The sequence below is a fragment of the Oncorhynchus gorbuscha genome, linkage group LG13 (assembly GCF_021184085.1).
Source record: "Oncorhynchus gorbuscha isolate QuinsamMale2020 ecotype Even-year linkage group LG13, OgorEven_v1.0, whole genome shotgun sequence".
In the NCBI taxonomy this organism is placed as follows: Eukaryota; Metazoa; Chordata; class Actinopteri; order Salmoniformes; family Salmonidae; genus Oncorhynchus; species Oncorhynchus gorbuscha.
In genome coordinates this window covers 38,994,600-39,013,926 of record NC_060185.1, presented here as the reverse complement: position 1 = coordinate 39,013,926, position 19,327 = coordinate 38,994,600, and the positions used below count along the sequence as shown (strand labels likewise).

The 19,327-nt window shown below is 44.2% G+C and overlaps 1 protein-coding gene across 1 annotated transcript in view; it reads left to right on the top strand.

The window, feature by feature from the left end:
* The first annotated feature begins 633 nt into the window (after positions 1-633).
* LOC123992852 (schwannomin-interacting protein 1) overlaps positions 634-19,327 on the top strand; it is a 67,962-nt gene continuing 49,268 nt past the window's right edge. Inside the window, exons 1-2 of the mRNA XM_046294420.1 lie at positions 634-1,158; positions 7,500-8,330. Coding sequence (XP_046150376.1) covers positions 1,153-1,158; positions 7,500-8,330 — 837 coding nt within the window. The 5' untranslated portion in view covers positions 634-1,152. The remainder of the gene's footprint in view (positions 1,159-7,499; positions 8,331-19,327) is intronic.

Genomic DNA, 19,327 nt, shown 5'->3' with positions numbered 1-19,327 from the left:
TTGGATAGTAGTGTACTATATGCAGAATAGGCCTTGGTTAAAAGTGAGATGGAGAATGAGATGTCAGAGGTCTCTAGCCAAGAGTAGTGCACTATATGGAATAAGGTGTGATTTGAGACACACACTGTGTGAACTCTGTGGACAGTGCTGCCCAGTGCCACCCTACTGCATGGCAGTCTGGCAAAAGACTGAGACTAAACAGAGCTTGGTAACAAAACAGACTCTCTGCCCAGAAGACTTGATTTATATTTTTGATCATCAACATAGCACTAACAAGCCTTCAATCACTTGTGAAAAGTAAAGTGATCTCAACTACAAAGGATATGACAACAGATTCGTTGAGATGTCTAAGGGTGCTTATAGCTTATGCAGTCACAAAATAACAGAAACTGTTCAAAACCTACTCAGAACACCAGAGCATATTGAATTATTCAACTAGATATAGTGTTGGGCTCTTTTTTTTTATCTCTCTCATTTTCTCTCTTCCCCTCTCTCTCTCTCTCTCTCTCATTCTATCATTTTATTACCTCAATATACAATTCGCAAGGTCAGTGAGTGCAGAAGGCAGGGCTGTTGTTCTGTCATCAGTTTGTTCTCAGAGCAGCTTGCTGCGATAGAGCGCTGGGAAGTTGAGACGCCGCTGTGGCAGTGAGCTTCTTTGCATGTGTGTGAGCGTTTAGTCGAGTACACTGGAAAGCAGAGATACAGTATGTGTGAGGCTGACTTGTGCGGACGATAAAAACGCGCAGAGGGAGATACACATTCACATTCTCTCGCCAATCATTGTGTGAGCCTGTGTGTGCATGCACTGAACGGTAGAAGCGACGTTTGACATCTGTACTGGGCGAGAAGAGAAGAGCGGCGACCAGAGCGCTGGCAAAATCGGGGATTTTTTGTAACGCATCTATTTTAGATTTTTTTAACGCGTGTTTTTTTTTACCCAGCCTCGGGAGTGCTCGAGTTCCGCCGCGGATACACACAGAGCAATGACTGGACTGGCATACGTTCTCAACAATCTACCGGCTTTCTGTAATATCTCCGGGTAGCGGATAATATCCTCACCAACTACTGAGTTATACTGACAAATAAAGATCCAATTGTTGTCTGCTATTGACTTTAAGATGTCTTGAGACAAGACATTTTACAGAGAAAATGACAGTAAGTATTGGTGATGCGTTTGTTGTTATGACTAAGCAACCCATAGGCTGGGCTATTTGCATTACCTTCTTTCATGTCTTCTATAGGTCATCGGTCAAAATAGATGTATTTAAATAGGCTGTTTTCTGTCATTCAGACATTTTTACTATAGGGCGTTTGCAGGTTAGTAGGCTATCATTAGTACTGTGTGTGCCTGGGCTGGTTTATTTTCGGATATAGTCTTATTCAACAGCCTATAGCAGCCTTACCATGGAGGCATAAACCTTTGTTATTGATATGTAGTGCAGTGTGGTCTATTGATAGGAACCCTGTCGTCAGTGTGCTCTCGTTATGTTCGTTGTCATCTGCGTTGTGAAATTGGGCGGTTCTGTCACCGCTGTTGCCGGGGGAAGTGAGGTTTCTCCCGTGACTTTTTTTAGGAACATTACATCATTTGTGGATGAATGACTCAGCATACGGCTATGTGCGCTCTATCTGTTTATGAAGTTGATATTTACCTGCATTAAAGGTTTGTATTAATTGGCATTAGCTGAACACAGGCTATTGCACAGAGCAGTGTTTTGGGTAGCCTAAATGACACTGATTTGGGGAGAAGAGGCATGGTGTGTTAAATGTAATGCCCATTTAGCCTACTAAGCAAGTGCAAAATTGTTGTTGTAGATTATTCACAATTACATAAAAAATGACAGGGGTTTATTATTGTGGCCAGTGTCCTCTCCAATACAATAATTAAGCCCAAAACGCTCGCATCGCTGGCGGGGTGGGGTTCCGCGCAGCTGTCAATTTGCATGTATTGTGTGGCCAAATCCACCCAGTGTGTCCGCTGCGAAGTTAATCGCAGAGAGGATCAACCAAAGCGGGCCCCACCGCTCCCCCGCCCAGCTGTCTGACGGGATTTCTCGCCTTCTTAAAATAATAAGGCTACACATTTTACACGGACTCAAATGAACCGAAGCCCAAAATTGTTTTAATATGATAATACAGGAACTGGAAGCGTCACTTTAATTCCAACGTGTTTGATAGGGCTAGAGACGTTTAATTTTCTTTCAGAATAGTTATAGAGGCTACGCTACGCTCTTTTCCACCAATTGAGCCGTTGCCCTTTTAAGGACTCGCAGGTTGAGATTTAAAACGGATTCCCACCGTTTCCCCACTATAGGCTACGGTGGTAGCCTACTTCAATGGCTGGAGATTAAAGTAAGGACGCCATGATCCCTTATCCATCTTCTTATTTATAATGTGCAGAGTAGGCTAATATAAAATCGTCCTTGAATAATCGTGGAATGGCAGGAGGAATTTCGAATAACATCGGCCGGATGGATCACTGATAGAGCCGGTGTTTTCGATGAGCATTTTGGTAAGGTTTGCTACATTGTAGCAAATTGTAACGAACGCTACACTCTTTGAAAGTCTGCGCAAGGATTCGTGACTTCATGTAGGCGATATGTCACATGTGGGCTACACAACATTTTGATCTCGAATCTTAATCATAAACGTGACTGGACTCGGACATATGAGGGGAGGTGCAGGACGCACGCGCGTTTATACCCCACGCCTAGACGTCAACTAGCCTACTACGACATTGACACTACGTGCAAGCTATGAATCAGTGTGTCAACCCCCTTTTCAGATGTTGTCCTTATAAAAATATTCCACATGTATAATATAACATCAATGTAACGAAACATTGCCATCTTGCGAGAGTGCGAGTTACAGTGAGCCACTGTTGCCAACATCTCGACTGTTGCCATCCTGCCCCCCTCCAGATTATACTGGTTTGTCTGGGCCTGGGAGAAGAAATGAAATAATTACTTTACGTTACTTTTAGATTACTTTCCCCTTCAGGGGCATTAGAAGAAGACAAGAATGTATGTTACCAATTGAACAAAGTATTGCAGTAAATCAATGTTCAAGTTTATATAGCTGTCCATATATGGATGTTACATTTTACTTTATGAGTTGGTTATGTAGGCTTCTTCTAACCCATCGCTTTCTACTATATATCATAATAATACGATTCAATTGTATCTTTACATTAAAGGCCAAAGTCTATCACGATTCCAGTCATTCCAATAAATGTTATACCCCTTGATCTTCAAGAATAGGACCTGGAAATATGCAAGTATAGATTAGCCAAATTGTTTTACCTGAGCATGAGCCTAAGTCTAAGGACTAGCCAGCCCTACTCTGTGGTTTATGATTTTGTTGTCATGGGGGACTGATTGGGCTCATTGATTCAAGTTGAAAAATAAATGCTGCGCTCATGGAATGGCATGCTTTGAACACTACTGAAAAGTGCTATTTACATGTGAGAAAGTAATGCCATATGCTGCATTTGCTATAGGTCTCATTGTATACCTTTTTGTTGGTGACACTTTGATATCTTGATAATATGCAGCTGTTTAAGGGGCAAATTAACAAATATGTTGGTAAAAAGCTGAGGGATGGGCCTGGATAAATGTAACCCCTCTCAGATGAATAGACAAAGCTATGGATGCAAGGACTGATCATCCATGATATTAAAACGATTGTTTTAACCATGTTATGAGGCTATACAGTGCTTGTTTACATTTACAATGTTTACAAACATTGGAGAAAAACAAGCTTCTAATGGAGTGTGACAGTTGAACTAAGTTCATGAGGCGTGTTTAAATTATATTCTTCAAGAATCAATGTATATATACACTACGGTTCAAAAGTTTGGGGTCACTTAGAAATGTACTTGTTTTTGAAAGAAAAGCACTTTTTTTTGTCCATTAAAATAACATAAAATTGATCAGAAATCCAGTGTAGACATTGTTAATGTTGTAAATGACTATTGTAAGTGGAAATGGTAGATTTTTTAATGGAATATCTACATAGGCGTACAGAGGCCCATTATCAGCAACCATCACTCCTGTGTTCCAATGGCATGTTGTGTTAGCTAATCCATGTTTATAATTTTAAAAGGCTAATTGTTCATTAGAAAACCCTTTTGCAATTATGTTAGCAGAGCTGAAAATTGTTGTCCTGATTAAAGAAGCAATACAACTGGCCTTCTTTAGACTAGTTGAGTATCTGCAGCATCATCATTTGTGGGTTCGATTACAGGCTCAAAATGGCCAGAAACAAAGGATTTTCTTCTGAAACTCGTCAGTCTATTCTTGTTCTGGGAAATTAAGGCTATTTCATGCGAGAAATTGCCAAGACACTGAATATCTGGTACAACGCTGTGCACTACTCTCTTCACAGAACAGCACAAACTGGCTCTAACCAGAATAGAAAGAGGAGTGGGAGGCCCCTGTGCACAACTGAGCAAGAGGACAAGTACATTAGATTGCCTAGTTTGAGAAACAGACACCTCACAAGTCCTCAACTGGCAGCTTCATTAAATGATGGTGATGGTCTGGGGGTGCTTTGGTGGTGGTAAAGTGGGAGATTTGTACAGGGTAAAGGGGATTTTGAAGGAAGGCTATCACTCCATTTTGCAACACCATGCCATACCCTGTGGAAGGTGTTTAATTGGAGCCAATTTCCTCCAACAACAAGACAATGACCCAAAGCACAGCTCTAAACTATGCAATAACTATTTAGGGAAGAAGCAGTCAGCTGATATTCTGTCTGTAATGGAGTGGCCATCACAGTCACCGGATCTCAACCCTATTGAGCTGTTGTGGGAGCAGCTTGACCATATGCTACATAAGAAGTGCCCATCAAGCCAATCCAATTGGAAGCATAGGGTGAAATCTCTTCAGATTACCTCAACAAATTAACAACTAGAATGCCAAATGTCTGCAAGGCTGTAATTGCGGCAAATTGAGGATTCTTTGACAAAAGAAAAGTTTGAAGGACACAATTATTATTTAAATTGAAAATCATTATTTATAACCTTGTGGACGTCTTGACTATATTTCCTATTCACTTTGCAACTCATTACATGTATGTTTTCATGGAAAACAAGGAAATGCCTAAGTGACACCAAACATTTGAACGGTAGTGTATATATATATATATATATATATATGTATATGTATATGTATATATGTATATATATATATATGTATATATATACATCCAAAAATGGATGTAACAACTTCAGATTCCACCTTTTTTTTACAGCCTAACTTTTATTCCATAGGCTGGGATCCGCATTATGTAGCTGTTGCAAGAGCGCATTTTTCAGTGGTTGTCCACTGGTTTCGAAAATAATGTTTGATAGGCAGTTTAAACTTCTCTAATTAAACCATTATTGGGTTCAAATACACATTTACATTTGTGAACAGCCGTCCACAACAACCACAATCCGTAAGGCGCAAATAGCTAAATGAGAGAGCAGCAGTGTGATTCACATCAATGCGCTGTGTAGATATCAATAATAAGTGATATCCGTATCGCCATAGACTACACCACTGCTGTCATCCTTACCGCCAAGCGTTTATTCAAATTGGATAATCTTAGGATGCCGACAGCAGTCGTTCCATTGGAAGACATTGCTTGGACTGTAGCCTACAAAATACTATTTCAGCTCTTTTCCCACGATCCATCCAAACACATTTGGTGTGTCATCATATTTGTCTTTGATTTATGGTCAGACTCGCTCACATTGAACAAATGGCCTCACACTGCATTTGCTCCTTTTTTCAAAGGTGATTTGAATGTCATTGAGAAAACAGAGAAGATTCCCCAACATTATTTTTTGCAAACATCCTTTCTGAATTTAAAGTAATCCTCGAAGTATTCATCTAGTTTTTCAAAAGTATCTGTAATCTGATTACAATATTTTTTTTGCTGTTAATGTAACGGATTACATTCATCAGGTTTTCTTTTGTAATCCCTTACGTGTAACGGATTACATGTATCATTTCATATGCAGGTCTGCATTTAAACTGCATAATAACTGTTATTATATATTTATAAACAGATATTTAAGATTAATTTGTGGAAACCATTTTGTATTTCCTTGTGTCCAGTATGAAGGAAGTTTCGCGAGTCAATGCTAGCTAGCGTTAGCGCAATGATTGGAAATGTATGGGTGTCTGCTCGGCATGCTACGTGCCCCTTTAAAATACGTCTTTCCCGAATGTGGTTGGGGAAAAAAAGTGTTACTGGTGTTTGTCTATGTTGGTGGTTACATTGATTGTTTTTAAATGTCAGGGTTTGCGAATTCTAATCAAATGTATGACACTCATTTAATCAACACCTTATGAATCCCATTCTTTGGTGTATTTCAAAACTAACTGGCCACAAGAAAAAAAATCCTCTTGATGGACAATAATCATCATCAATCAATAACTCTTAGTGTGTTGGATGTGCAGCAATGTGTTTTTCCGATTGTGACTCTGAATAAGTTCCTGCTGCTTGTTTTTCATTAACTTTTTAATGTGATGCCAGGCACTATGTTAATGCAGCCCATGAAAAAAAGAGGTGAAAACACTCAAAGAGGTTCAGGTCACGCTGAGATTTGTGGAGGCCCATAAACAAGGCAGGCATTTTCATTAAGTTGGTAATCAATCAGACAGTGATTGCTCTGGCACTGGACAACAACAGCAACACACACTGTGACCTCACACTGCAGACAGTCAAGGTCAGACAGCCACCCTGGACTCATCTGTTTAATTCACCCACAGACACTGCAATGTATACTATATATAGAGCCATGGCACAATGTCAGCCAGTGTCATTCACCTTTGGACTATTGGAGAAAGAGATTGGTAATACTCACACTGACCAATAATGTTGGGATGACTTTGCCAAAGACACAGATAAGCTAATACATTGTGGCAGCATCTTTGAGAAGATGTGTGTAATGTGTGATGATAGGATAAATCACTGCTCTCTCTCTCTCTCTGGTTCAAGTCCCTCTAACAGCAGATCTCTCTCTCTCTCTCTCTCTCTCTCTCTCTCTCTCTCTCTCTCTCTCTCTCTCTCTCTCTCTCTCTCTCTCTCTCTGGTTCAGCTGTCACAATGCAGACCTCAGATATGAATAAACAGAAGAAGTAGCGAGTGAGTCTGGTAGGAGAGGTTGTCTCAGGGAGGAGAGGAGAGAGTCCATCAGAGAGGGACTGAAACCGTGCCAAGGAAATGAATGTAGAGGAAGGGAATTCTACCAGGAAGTGTTTTGTGGTTGTTGGTCTCAAACCACAACAGTAATCTCTGTGTGCACACTTCCCTAAATTCTCTGTTTGTGTGTCTTTCTCTTCCTCTCCCCCCTCCCTTTCTCTCTTTCAAACCTCTATCTTTCTCTCACTATTATAATTTATCTTTCCAACTCTCATTCTTTCTTACTTCTATTTTGATATATTTTTCTCCATTCCTTCTCTCTCCCGCCTTTCTCTTCATCCCTCTTTCTCCCTCTGTTGCAGGACTACCGGGAGGATGGCATGGACTTGGGGAGCGACGCCTCCAGTCGCTCCAGCTCCGAGTCCAACTCCAACAAGGTGACACCCTGTTCTCCCTCCTTAGACCTGGCATGCCTGGAGGACTACAAGTCCTCCCCATCCCTGGAACTGGCAACCCTAGATGACTACAAATCCTCCCCATCTTTGGAACTGGCAACCTTAGAAGAGGACTACAAATCCTCTCCCTCCCTGGATCTGGCAACCCTAGAGGATGAGGACTATGAGGAGGATGAGGACTACCAGGAGTACAAGAAAAAGGTGATCGAGGAGTGGAAGAGCGAGTACGGGGATGACTACAGCTCCCAGCAGCCCCATGGCCAGGAGGAGGGTGGAGTTGTGGGGGGGATAGGGGCACCTGGCGGAGGCTACAGGAAGCCAGTGAACAGCCGCAGCCTGGCCGAGGAGTTCCAGGATGTGAAGCCTCCACCTCTTCCTGCTCACAGTGGACACACAGCCACCTTCGCTGCTGCCGTGCCTGAGGAACTGAAACAGAATGGCAACCTGATCCTGCCCCACTCCCCTACCAGGCCCCTACCCAGGGGCACGGGGGCCACCAAACCCAGCCACAGGCGCTCCAGCCGGGGAAGAGGTGGCATTGGAGGAGGGGGTGGTGGAGGAGGGGGAATAGGAGGACGGATGGGGGGATACAGAGAGGAGGAGATTGTGGAGGAAGAGTCCCTGCCCACCATGGACTGGGCAGCTCTGGAGAGACACCTGGCGGGGTTGCAGAGCAGAGAGCAGGAGAACCAGAACCTCAATCACAACCACAGCCTGGGAAAGACCGCCTACACCTCAGTGAGTTGTGTGTGTGTGTGTGTGTGTGTGTGTGTGTGTGTGTGTGTGTGTGTGTGTGTGTGTGTGTGTGTGTGTGTGTGTGTGTGTGTGTGTGTGTGTGTGTGTGTGTGTGTGTGTGTGTGTGTGTGTGTGTGTGTGTGTGTGTGTGTGTGTGTGTGTGTGTGTGTGCAAGCATGTGTCCGTGTGTGCGATTTCTGTGACTTGTTTAGTGTTGGATGGTGTAAGATGAAGCATGTCAGTTGTGAGGATGTCAGTCATGGTGGGACAAATCAAGCCACATATTGTATGAAGTGGTGCGTGAGGTTGTGGGTCACTGGACCTGCGCTATTGTTGTTTTCACAGATAATAGAAAGCTGGTATTAATACGGGGCAATAATTGCAACAGCACAATATATCTCCAGACTCCAGGTTCTAAAGGACTCCCACCCTGCTGTGTGTGGAGGGGTTGTTGAACATGTTCACTGTCATGTTTTCCTACTTTCTCTGTGATCCCTGAGGATTTCGTCATGTGGTAATCCAACAGTTATCTGTGTCAGGTGAACTTGGGGAATATTATGTGCGTGCGGGAATGCTGGGATAAGGAGAGATTAGTGGGGTAATGTGGCACTAAGCTATGTGCTGCAGACTGGAGTCCTGACTCCTGACTCCTTCTCAGCTTCCAGTCTGCTGCTGGAGGAGCATGGAGAAACACTGCCGGGCTGGGCAACTCCAGTCTGAGAGGGACCAGCACTAGCACAGCTAAATTGAAGACCCTGATTAGTTGATACGTTTAATCAGGATGTGTTAGATCTGGGCTGGAGCAAAATAAAACCCTGAAGCCCCTGTTGTCCTCCCCTGGTCTACGGCCTGTGGGTATGAGGATGTGGCAGGAAACAAGACATGCCTATTCGGTGGATCATTTGTTTTGGTGATTTTGTGTTTCGCCCAGCAGAGGGTGCTGTTGCAGTGTCTTAAGGATCACCGCTGCAGGATTTCAGATCCACAGGCTCCATTCTGGTCTGGCACTGATGACAGGCTGCATATTGGAGTTATTTTTTACATGACGCCAACCAGGCATATAGAAGGTTCCTTCGGATAAATGTTTTATGGTTGATTGTCAGCTTGTGGGTAGGTGTGAAGAGGGCTGGAGCGATGTGGTTATAAAGTATGCTGGAATCTTGTCAAATCTGACCCACACACTGTTTGTTGCCTATTGAGGTCAGCATTTTTGATTTACTCTTGTTTAATTTGTGTGTGTTTGAGTTTGTCTGTTGCGTGTGTGTGTGTGTGTGTGTGTGTGTGTGTGTGTGTGTGTGTGTGTGTGTGTGTGTGTGTGTGTGTGTGTGTGTGTGTGTGTGTGCGTGTGTGCGTGCGTGCGTGCGTGCGTGCGTGCGTGCGTGCGTGCGTGCGTGCGTGCGCGCGCGTGCGTGCGTGCGTGCGTGCGCGCGCGTGCGTGCGTGTGTATGTGGTCTGAGAGCCGAAGAGCACTGGAAGAGAGAGAGAAGAGAGCACTCTTCTTTGGCATCCTAAAGCCCAGCCCTCTCCTCTCAGTCCTAACAGACAATAGCTGCTGCCTTTGTGTGACCGTCCTGGAGGCCTCTTTATCTCCCTAAGGCATGTCTGGAATGTGGGAGGGAGAGGGGGAGTACAGAGAGGAAGAAAGGGTGAGAGATGGTATCTCCAGTACCATGCTGTATCTACAGTATGGGTAATCCGCCTGTGTCAATATTCATTACCTGGTCAGCTCATTGTCGAGGCCTTCTATGGGAGAAGTCTGCCTCCCTCCACCTAACTCTCTCTCTCTTTGGGATAAGGGTCCAGGCAGGGGTAAGAATGCCATAGTACTTTGAGGATTGTAGTGGATGTCAGTGGTGATTTTAGCATGTAAATCTTGGCGGGGCAAAGTCAACCAATTTGTTTAGATGCATGCCAGCAAAGCCACTACACATCCATCATTTATTCATTTATTAGACCTATGTGGTCTACAAAGGATGGAAAATAAAAATCAGGATCCACTTTTATAGACAATATAGACAATATAGACAATATAGACAATATAGACAATATAGACAATATACTGCTCTAGAAAGAGACCAGAGTTCCTGACTTGGAGTTCAGAGTTGGATGACTGTTCAAAATGTACAGTATACACACACACACACACACACACACACACACACACACACACACACACACACACACACACACACACACACACACACACACACACACACACACACACACACACACACACACACACACACACACACACACACACACACACACACACACACACACACACACACACGGTTTGCATAAGGTTTAGTAACACAGGGCATACTGGTAACACCTACAGTTTCTAGACCGTCTCCCTAGACTTAGTATAGCCTTGGAATTGTGATGTCTCTGCGTAGAATAGGAATAGAAAATAGCTGTGTAATCCTGACTGAGCTCCGAGGAGAGATATCAGAGCGGAGACGATGGTTGGACTAAAACAAGCTCATTTCCTGTTTGAATTTCAACATCCGGAGCACTTCTGCCATTTCCCAACATGGGAATGTCATTTGGATACACAGATCCAGGATACTGTGAGAGGAGGAAGACAGCATGTCTTTATTAGAGGGAATGTCTGGTGGAAAGGGGATGGGAGAGGGCTGCCAACATGTTGTTACATTTTTTGACATCAACTCAGACGAACCACCAGCCAGATGGAGGGGGAGAGGGGTGGGGGAGGCCAGCATGGATGGGTTTGGGGTCCTCTGTGGTTTTACACCTCAGAAGATCCTCCGAAAGAGCTGGGCTTTTAGGAGGACTGGAGGTAAGGGTGTACATATTGTTCATGCAGATAGATAATATGCATTTTGATGTGTGTTATCTACAGTTTGCGAAAACTACATATGCCAGCTCATTGTAATGAACCTCAGCTACGATATTAAGACCAGACCCTGGGCCAGTCACACACACACCGGTCCCTTAGGTGTGTCCTCTTCCTGCTAGCCGGTCTGATGTTGTCATGGCAACCGTCTCCACAGTGTTTCGCCGGCTGGCTGGGAGAGGAAGTGTTGATTAATGGGACTGGCTGTGTGGAGCTGTGTGCTGCTACTGTATGGCCACCGATCAGTCTGCCAGCCTGCCTGCTGCCCGTACACCACAGAGCCAGTCGGTCTGTTTCTGTGTGACTCTATACTATTGGAACTATGAACCACTGTGTTTAGTTACGGGAGACCAGGGGTAGGGTTTCCACTCTCTAACATCTCCCGCTGGATCTTGGTTAGAAAGAACTTGCGGTGAGGAGGTCGAGGGGTGAGGTGACCTTTATATTATGAAGGCTTAACGGTGTCTGGGGCCCCTACCCGTCCGCTCCCCCCAAACCAAAACAACAACGTTATCCTTCATATCCAGGGCCGAGGTGAAAGATTCAGAGAAGGTCTGTGTGTTTCAGAGGCTGTGAAATCATTTACCTCATACTTTGATACACACGTCTATATATAACACTACATTTACATTTGTAAAGGCCTATAGGACACTCATGTCTGAGAAAAGATATACATTTATTCAGACCCACGCACAGATCCAGTCGTACCCTGTGGGTAGACGGTGTGCTCAGTAGTGAAGCTATGTTGTGACATGCAGCACCCCTCCCATCACTCACATAGGAGCAGAGCGATAGGGAGGGAGGAGCTCAGCCTGAAGCTATATAAATATATACACACACACACACACACACACACACTACCGGTCAAATGTTTTAGAATACCTACTGATTCAACGGTTTTTCTTTATTTTGAGTATTTTCTACATTGTAGAACAGTAGTGAAGACATCAACACTATGAAATGACACATATGGAGTCATGTAGTAACCAAAAAAGTGTTAAACAAAACATATATATTTTATATTTGAGATGGTTTAAATAGCCACCCTTTGCCTGGATAACATGTCTTCACTATTATTCTACAATGTAGAAATAGTCCAAATAAAGAAAAACCCTTGAATGAGTAGGTGTTCTAAAACTTTGGACCGGTAGTGTACATCATATATGCAAGTCTGCACGCACACACATGTAATGCATTCTGTGCAACATGGCTCAGCGTGTGTTCTAACTTCAGTTTTGTGTGACACACACATACACACAATCATACTTGTGCCTATTTCCCAATGAATGTGCCTTTGAGCTAAATCCCTCAGCATGTATTGCAAGTATCAGCACGAGGCTAGCACATAGATAAAAACACTCAGCGACTGTTCAACATGCGAACACGCGTTTCTGTCGGTCTGTGTCTCGGCACGTGCAGCAACATGTCTCACAGGACTCACCTCCATCTCAGATCAGCACACACCAAGGAAATGAATATGCACACGCATTTGTACCAATACATCCAGTTGAGTGTTAAAAATAAAATGCACATTGACTTGACAACACACCGCACACACCTACCCACATGCACGGAAACACACGTTTCTGGCAGGGCAGGCAGCATGAGTGTGTCTCCCTATCAGGTTTTAGCTCAGGATCAGTGGAGAGTTAATAAAAAACACACACCAGCATTTACCATTGACCCTGTTAGATCAGCTGCCTGTGGCTGACTAAAGTAATGGAAAGACAACATTACAGGGACATTTTCTTCAAGCTGTCGCTATCGACCAGCATGCAGGAGTAACACAGCCTGAATCAACAGAGGAAGAGTGGAACAAGCTGTCCTAGATAAGCTCACCAGGCTGAGGAAACCGAAGTATGTGACAGAGATAGCGTGTTGAAGTATGTGACAGAGATAGCGTGTTGAAGAAAGGGAAGAGGTAGCGTGTTGAAGTATGTGACAGAGAGAGCGAGTTGAAGTATGTGACAGAGATAGCGTGTTGAAGCAAGGGAAGAGGTAGCGTGTTGAAGTATGTGACAGAGATAGCGTGTTGAAGCAAGGGAAGAGGTAGCATGTTGAAGTATGTGACAGAGATAGCGTGTTGAAGTATGTGACGGAGATAGCGTGTTGAAGTATGTGACAGAGATAGCATGTTGAAGCAAGGGAAGAGGTAGCGTGTTGAAGTATGTGACAGAGATAGCGTGTTGAAGCAAGGGAAGAGATAGCGTGTTGAAGAAAGGGAAGAGGTAGCGTGTTGAAGTATGTGACAGAGAGAGCGAGTTGAAGTATGTGACAGAGATAGCGTGTTGAAGCAAGGGAAGAGGTAGCGTGTTGAAGTATGTGACAGAGATAGCGTGTTAAAGCAAGGGAAGAGGTAGCATGTTGAAGTATGTGACAGAGATAGCGTGTTGAAGTATGTGACGGAGATAGCGTGTTGAAGTATGTGACAGAGATAGCATGTTGAAGCAAGGGAAGAGGTAGCGTGTTGAAGTATGTGACAGAGATAGCGTGTTGAAGCAAGGGAAGAGGTAGCGTGTTGATGTATGTGACAGAGATAGCATGTTGAAGTATGTGACAGAGATAGCGTGTTGAAGTATGTGACAGAGATAGCGTGTTGAAGCAAGGGAAGAGGTAGCGTGTTGAAGTATGTGACGGAGATAGCGTGTTGAAGTATGTGACAGAGATAGCGTGTTGAAGCAAGGGAAGAGGTAGCGTGTTGAAGCAAGGGAAGAGGTAGCGTGTTGATGTATGTGACAGAGATAGCATGTTGAAGTATGTGACAGAGATAGCATGTTGAAGTATGTGACAGAGATAGCGTGTTGAAGCAAGGGAAGAGGTAGCGTGTTGATGTATGTGACAGAGATAGCATGTTGAAGTATGTGACAGAGATAGCGTGTTGAAGTATGTGACAGAGATAGCGTGTTGAAGCAAGGGAAGAGGTAGCGTGTTGAAGTATGTGACAGACATAGCGTGTTGAAGCAAGGGAAGAGGTAGCGTGTTGATGTATGTGACAGAGATAGCATGTTGAAGTATGTGACAGAGATAGCGTGTTGAAGTATGTGACAGAGATAGCGTGTTGAAGCAAGGGAAGAGGTAGCGTGTTGAAGTATGTGACAGAGATAGCGTGTTGAAGCAAGGGAAGAGGTAGCGTGTTGATGTATGTGACAGAGATAGCATGTTGAAGTATGTGACAGAGATAGCGTGTAGAAGTATGTGACAGAGATAGCGTGTTGAAGCAAGGGAAGAGGTAGCGTGTTGAAGTATGTGACAGAGATAGCATGTTGAAGCAAGGGAAGAGGTAGCGTGTTGAAGTATGTGACAGAGATAGCGTGTTGAAACAAGGGAAGAGGTAGCGTGTTGATGTGTGTGACAGAGATAGCATGTTGAAGTATGTGACAGAGATAGCATGTTGAAGCAAGGGAAGAGGTAGCGTGTTGAAGCAAGGGAAGAGGTAGCGTGTTGAAGTATGTGACAGAGATAGCGAGTTGAAGTATGTGACAGAGATAGCGTGTTGAAGAAAGGGAGGATGTAGCGAGTTGAAGTATGTGACAGAGATAGCGTGTTGAAGCAAGGGAAGAGGTAGCGTGTTGAAGTATGTGACAGAGATAGCGTGTTGAAGTATGTGACAGAGATAGCGTGTTGAAGCAAGGGAAGAGGTAGCGTGTTGAAGGATGTGACAGAGATAGCGTGTTGAAGCAAGGGAAGAGGTAGCGTGTTGAAGCAAGGGAAGAGGTAGCGTGTTGAAGTATGTGACGGAGATAGCGTGTTGAAGTATGTGACAGAGATAGCATGTTGAAGCAAGGGAAGAGGTAGCGTGTTGAAGTATGTGACAGAGATAGCGTGTTGAAGTATGTGACAGAGATAGCGTGTTGAAGCAAGGGAAGAGGTAGCGTGTTGATGTATGTGACAGAGATAGCATGTTGAAGTATGTGACAGAGATAGCGTGTAGAAGTATGTGACAGAGATAGCGTGTTGAAGCAAGGGAAGAGGTAGCGTGTTGAAGTATGTGACAGAGATAGCGTGTTGAAGCAAGGGAAGAGGTAGCATGTTGAAGCAAGGGAAGAGGTAGCGTGTTGAAGTATTTGACGGAGATAGCGTGTTGAAGTATTGACAGAGATAGTATGTTGAAGCAAGAGAAGAGGTAGCGTGTTGAAGTATGTGACAGAGATAGCGTGTTGAAGCAAGGGAAGAGGTCGCGTGTTGATGTATGTGACAGAGATAGCATGTTGAAGTATGTGACAGAGATAGCGTGTTGAAATATGTGACAGAGATAGCGTGTTGAAGCAAGGGAAGATGTAGCGTGTTGAAGCAAGGGAAGAGGTAGCGTGTTGAAGTATGTGACAGAGATAGCGAGTTGAAGTATGTGACAGAGATAGCGAGTTGAAGTATGTGACAGAGATAGCGTGTTGAAGCAAGGGAAGAGGTAGCGTGTTGAAGTATGTGACAGAGATAGCGAGTTGAAGTATGTGACAGAGATAGCGTGTTGAAGCAAGGGAAGAGGTAGCGTGTTGAAGTATGTGACAGAGATAGCGTGTTGAAGTATGTGACAGAGATAGCATGTTGAAGCAAGGGAAGAGGTAGCGTGTTGATGTATGTGACAGAGATAGCATGTTGAAGTATGTGACAGAGATAGTGTGTAGAAGTATGTGACAGAGATAGCGTGTTGAAGCAAGGGAAGAGGTAGCGTGTTGAAGTATGTGACAGAGATAGCGTGTTGAAGCAAGGGAAGAGATAGCATGTTGAAGCAAGGGAAGAGGTAGCGTGTTGAAGTATGTGACAGAGATAGCGTGTTGAAGCAAGGGAAGAGGTAGCATGTTAATGTATGTGACAGAGATAGCATGTTGAAGTATGTGACAGAGATAGCGTGTAGAAGTATGTGACAGAGATAGCGTGTTGAAGCAAGGGAAGAGGTAGCGTGTTGAAGTATGTGACAGAGATAGCATGTTGAAGCAAGGGAAGAGGTAGCGTGTTGAAGTATGTGACAGAGATAGCGTGTTGAAGCAAGGGAAGAGGTAGCGTGTTGATGTGTGTGACAGAGATAGCATGTTGAAGTATGTGACAGAGATAGCGTGTTGAAGCAAGGGAAGAGGTAGCGTGTTGAAGCAAGGGAAGAGGTAGCGTGTTGAAGTATGTGACAGAGATAGCGAGTTGAAGTATGTGACAGAGATAGCGTGTTGAAGAAAGGGAGGATGTAGCGTGTTGAAGTATGTGACAGAGATAGCGAGTTGAAGTATGTGACAGAGATAGCGTGTTGAAGCAAGGGAAGAGGTAGCGTGTTGAAGTATGTGACAGAGATAGCGTGTTGAAGTATGTGACAGAGATAGCGTGTTGAAGCAAGGGAAGAGGTAGCGTGTTGAAGGATGTGACAGAGATAGCGTGTTGAAGCAAGGGAAGAGGTAGCGTGTTGAAGCAAGGGAAGAGGTAGCGTGTTGAAGTATGTGACGGAGATAGCGTGTTGAAGTATGTGACAGAGATAGCATGTTGAAGCAAGGGAAGAGGTAGCGTGTTGAAGTATGTGACAGAGATAGCGTGTTGAAGTATGTGACAGAGATAGCGTGTTGAAGCAAGAGAAGAGGTAGCGTGTTGATGTATGTGACAGAGATAGCATGTTGAAGTATGTGACAGAGATAGCGTGTAGAAGTATGTGACAGAGATAGCGTGTTGAAGCAAGGGAAGAGGTAGCGTGTTGAAGTATGTGACAGAGATAGCGTGTTGAAGCAAGGGAAGAGGTAGCATGTTGAAGCAAGGGAAGAGGTAGCGTGTTGAAGTATTTGACGGAGATAGCGTGTTGAAGTATTGACAGAGATAGTATGTTGAAGGAAGGGAAGAGGTAGCGTGTTGAAATATGTGACAGAGATAGCGTGTTGAAGCAAGGGAAGAGGTCGCGTGTTGATGTATGTGACAGAGATAGCATGTTGAAGTATGTGACAGAGATAGCGTGTTGAAATATGTGACAGAGATAGCGTGTTGAAGCAAGGGAAGATGTAGCGTGTTGAAGCAAGGGAAGAGGTAGCGTGTTGAAGTATGTGACAGAGATAGCGAGTTGAAGTATGTGACAGAGATAGCGAGTTGAAGTATGTGACAGAGATAGCGTGTTGAAGCAAGGGAAGAGGTAGCGTGTTGAAGTATGTGACAGAGATAGCGAGTTGAAGTATGTGACAGAGATAGCGTGTTGAAGCAAGGGAAGAGGTAGCGTGTTGAAGTATGTGACGGAGATAGCGTGTTGAAGTATGTGACAGAGATAGCATGTTGAAGCAAGGGAAGAGGTCGCGTGTTGATGTATGTGACAGAGATAGCATGTTGAAGTATGTGACAGAGATAGCGTGTAGAAGTATGTGACAGAGATAGCGTGTTGAAGCAAGGGAAGAGGTAGCGTGTTGAAGTATGTGACAGAGATAGCGTGTTGAAGCAAGGGAGGAGATAGCATGTTGAAGCAAGGGAAGAGGTAGCGTGTTGAAGTATGTGACAGAGATAGCGTGTTGAAGCAAGGGAAGAGGTAGCGTGTTAATGTATGTGACAGAGATAGCATGTTGAAGTATGTGACAGAGATAGCGTGTTGAAGTATGTGACAGAGATAGCGTGTTGAAGTATGTGACAGAGATAGCGTGTTGAAGAAAGGGAAGAGGTAGCGTGTTGAAGTATGTGACAGAGATAGCGTGTTGAAGCAAGGGAAGAGGTAGCGTGTTGAAGTATGTGACAGAGATAGCGTGTTGAAGTATGTGACAGAGGTAGCGTGTTGAAGTATATGACAGAGATAGCGTGTTGAAGTATGTGACAGAGATAGCGTGTTGAAGCAAGGGAAGAGGTAGCGTGTTGAAGTATGTGACAGAGATAGCGTGTTGAAGCAAGGGAAGAGGTAGTGGTGGAGAATAGAGCAGTAGAAGGGAGAGAGATGTGAAGGGCTTTCCTTCTCGCCATCTTTTTGTCCCTCTCTGTCTCTTCCTATCTCTCTCTCTCTCTCTGCTTGGAAACTGTGATTATGTGGTAGTTGTTTTGTGTCTGAACCCTGCCCTGAGCACTCTAGTACTAACCACTACCCTCAGACTGAAGTCAGCCCTGTGCCACGTTGAGAGAGAGAGAGAGAGAGAGAGAGAGAGAGAGAGAGAGAGAGAGAGAGAGAGAGAGAGAGAGAGAGAGGGGGAGAAGATTGTAGGGTAAGAAGTTTCTAGTGCAAGCAGTCATAGAGGATATATATAATCACAAGCAGTCAAAGAGGATATATATAATCACAAGCAGTCAAAGAGGATATATATAATCACAAGTAGTCAAAGAGGATATATATAATCACAAGCTGTCAAAGAGGATATATAGAACCACAAGCAGTCATTGAGGATATATATAATTATAAGCAGTCATAGAGGATATATAGAACCACAAGCAGTCATAGAGGATATATATAATTACAAGCAGTCATAGAGGATATTTAGAACCACAAGCAGTCATAGAAGATATATAGAACCACAAGCAGTCATAGAAGATATATAGAACCACAAGCAGTCATAGGGGATATATAGAACCATAAGCAGTCAAAGAGGATATATAGAATCACAAGCAGTCATAGAGGATATATATAATCACAAGCAGTCATTTACATTTACATTACATTTAAGTCATTTAGCAGACGCTCTTATCCAGAGCGACTTACAAATTGGTGCATTCACCTTATGACATCCAGTGGAACAGTCACTTTACAATAGTGCATCTAAATCTTAAAGGGGGGTACTTATCCTATCCTAGGTATTCCTTAAAGAGGTGGGGTTTCAGGTGTCTCCGGAAGGTGGTGATTGACTCCGCTGTCCTGGCGTCGTGAGGGAGTTTGTTCCACTATTGGGGGGCCAGAGCAGCGAACAGTTTTGACTGGGCTGAGCGGGAGCTGTACTTCCTCAGTGGTAGGGAGACGAGCAGGCCAGAGGTGGATGAACGCAGTGCCCTTGTTTGGGTGTAGGGCCTGATCAGAGCCTGGAGGTACTGAGGTGCCGTTCCCCTCACAGCTCCGTAGGCAAGCACCATGGTCTTGTAGCGGATGCGAGCTTCAACTGGAAGCCAGTGGAGAGAACGGAGGAGCGGAGTGACGTGAGAGAACTTGGGAAGGTTGAACACCAGACGGGCTGCGGCGTTCTGGATGAGTTGAAGGGGTTTAATGGCACAGGCAGGGAGCCCA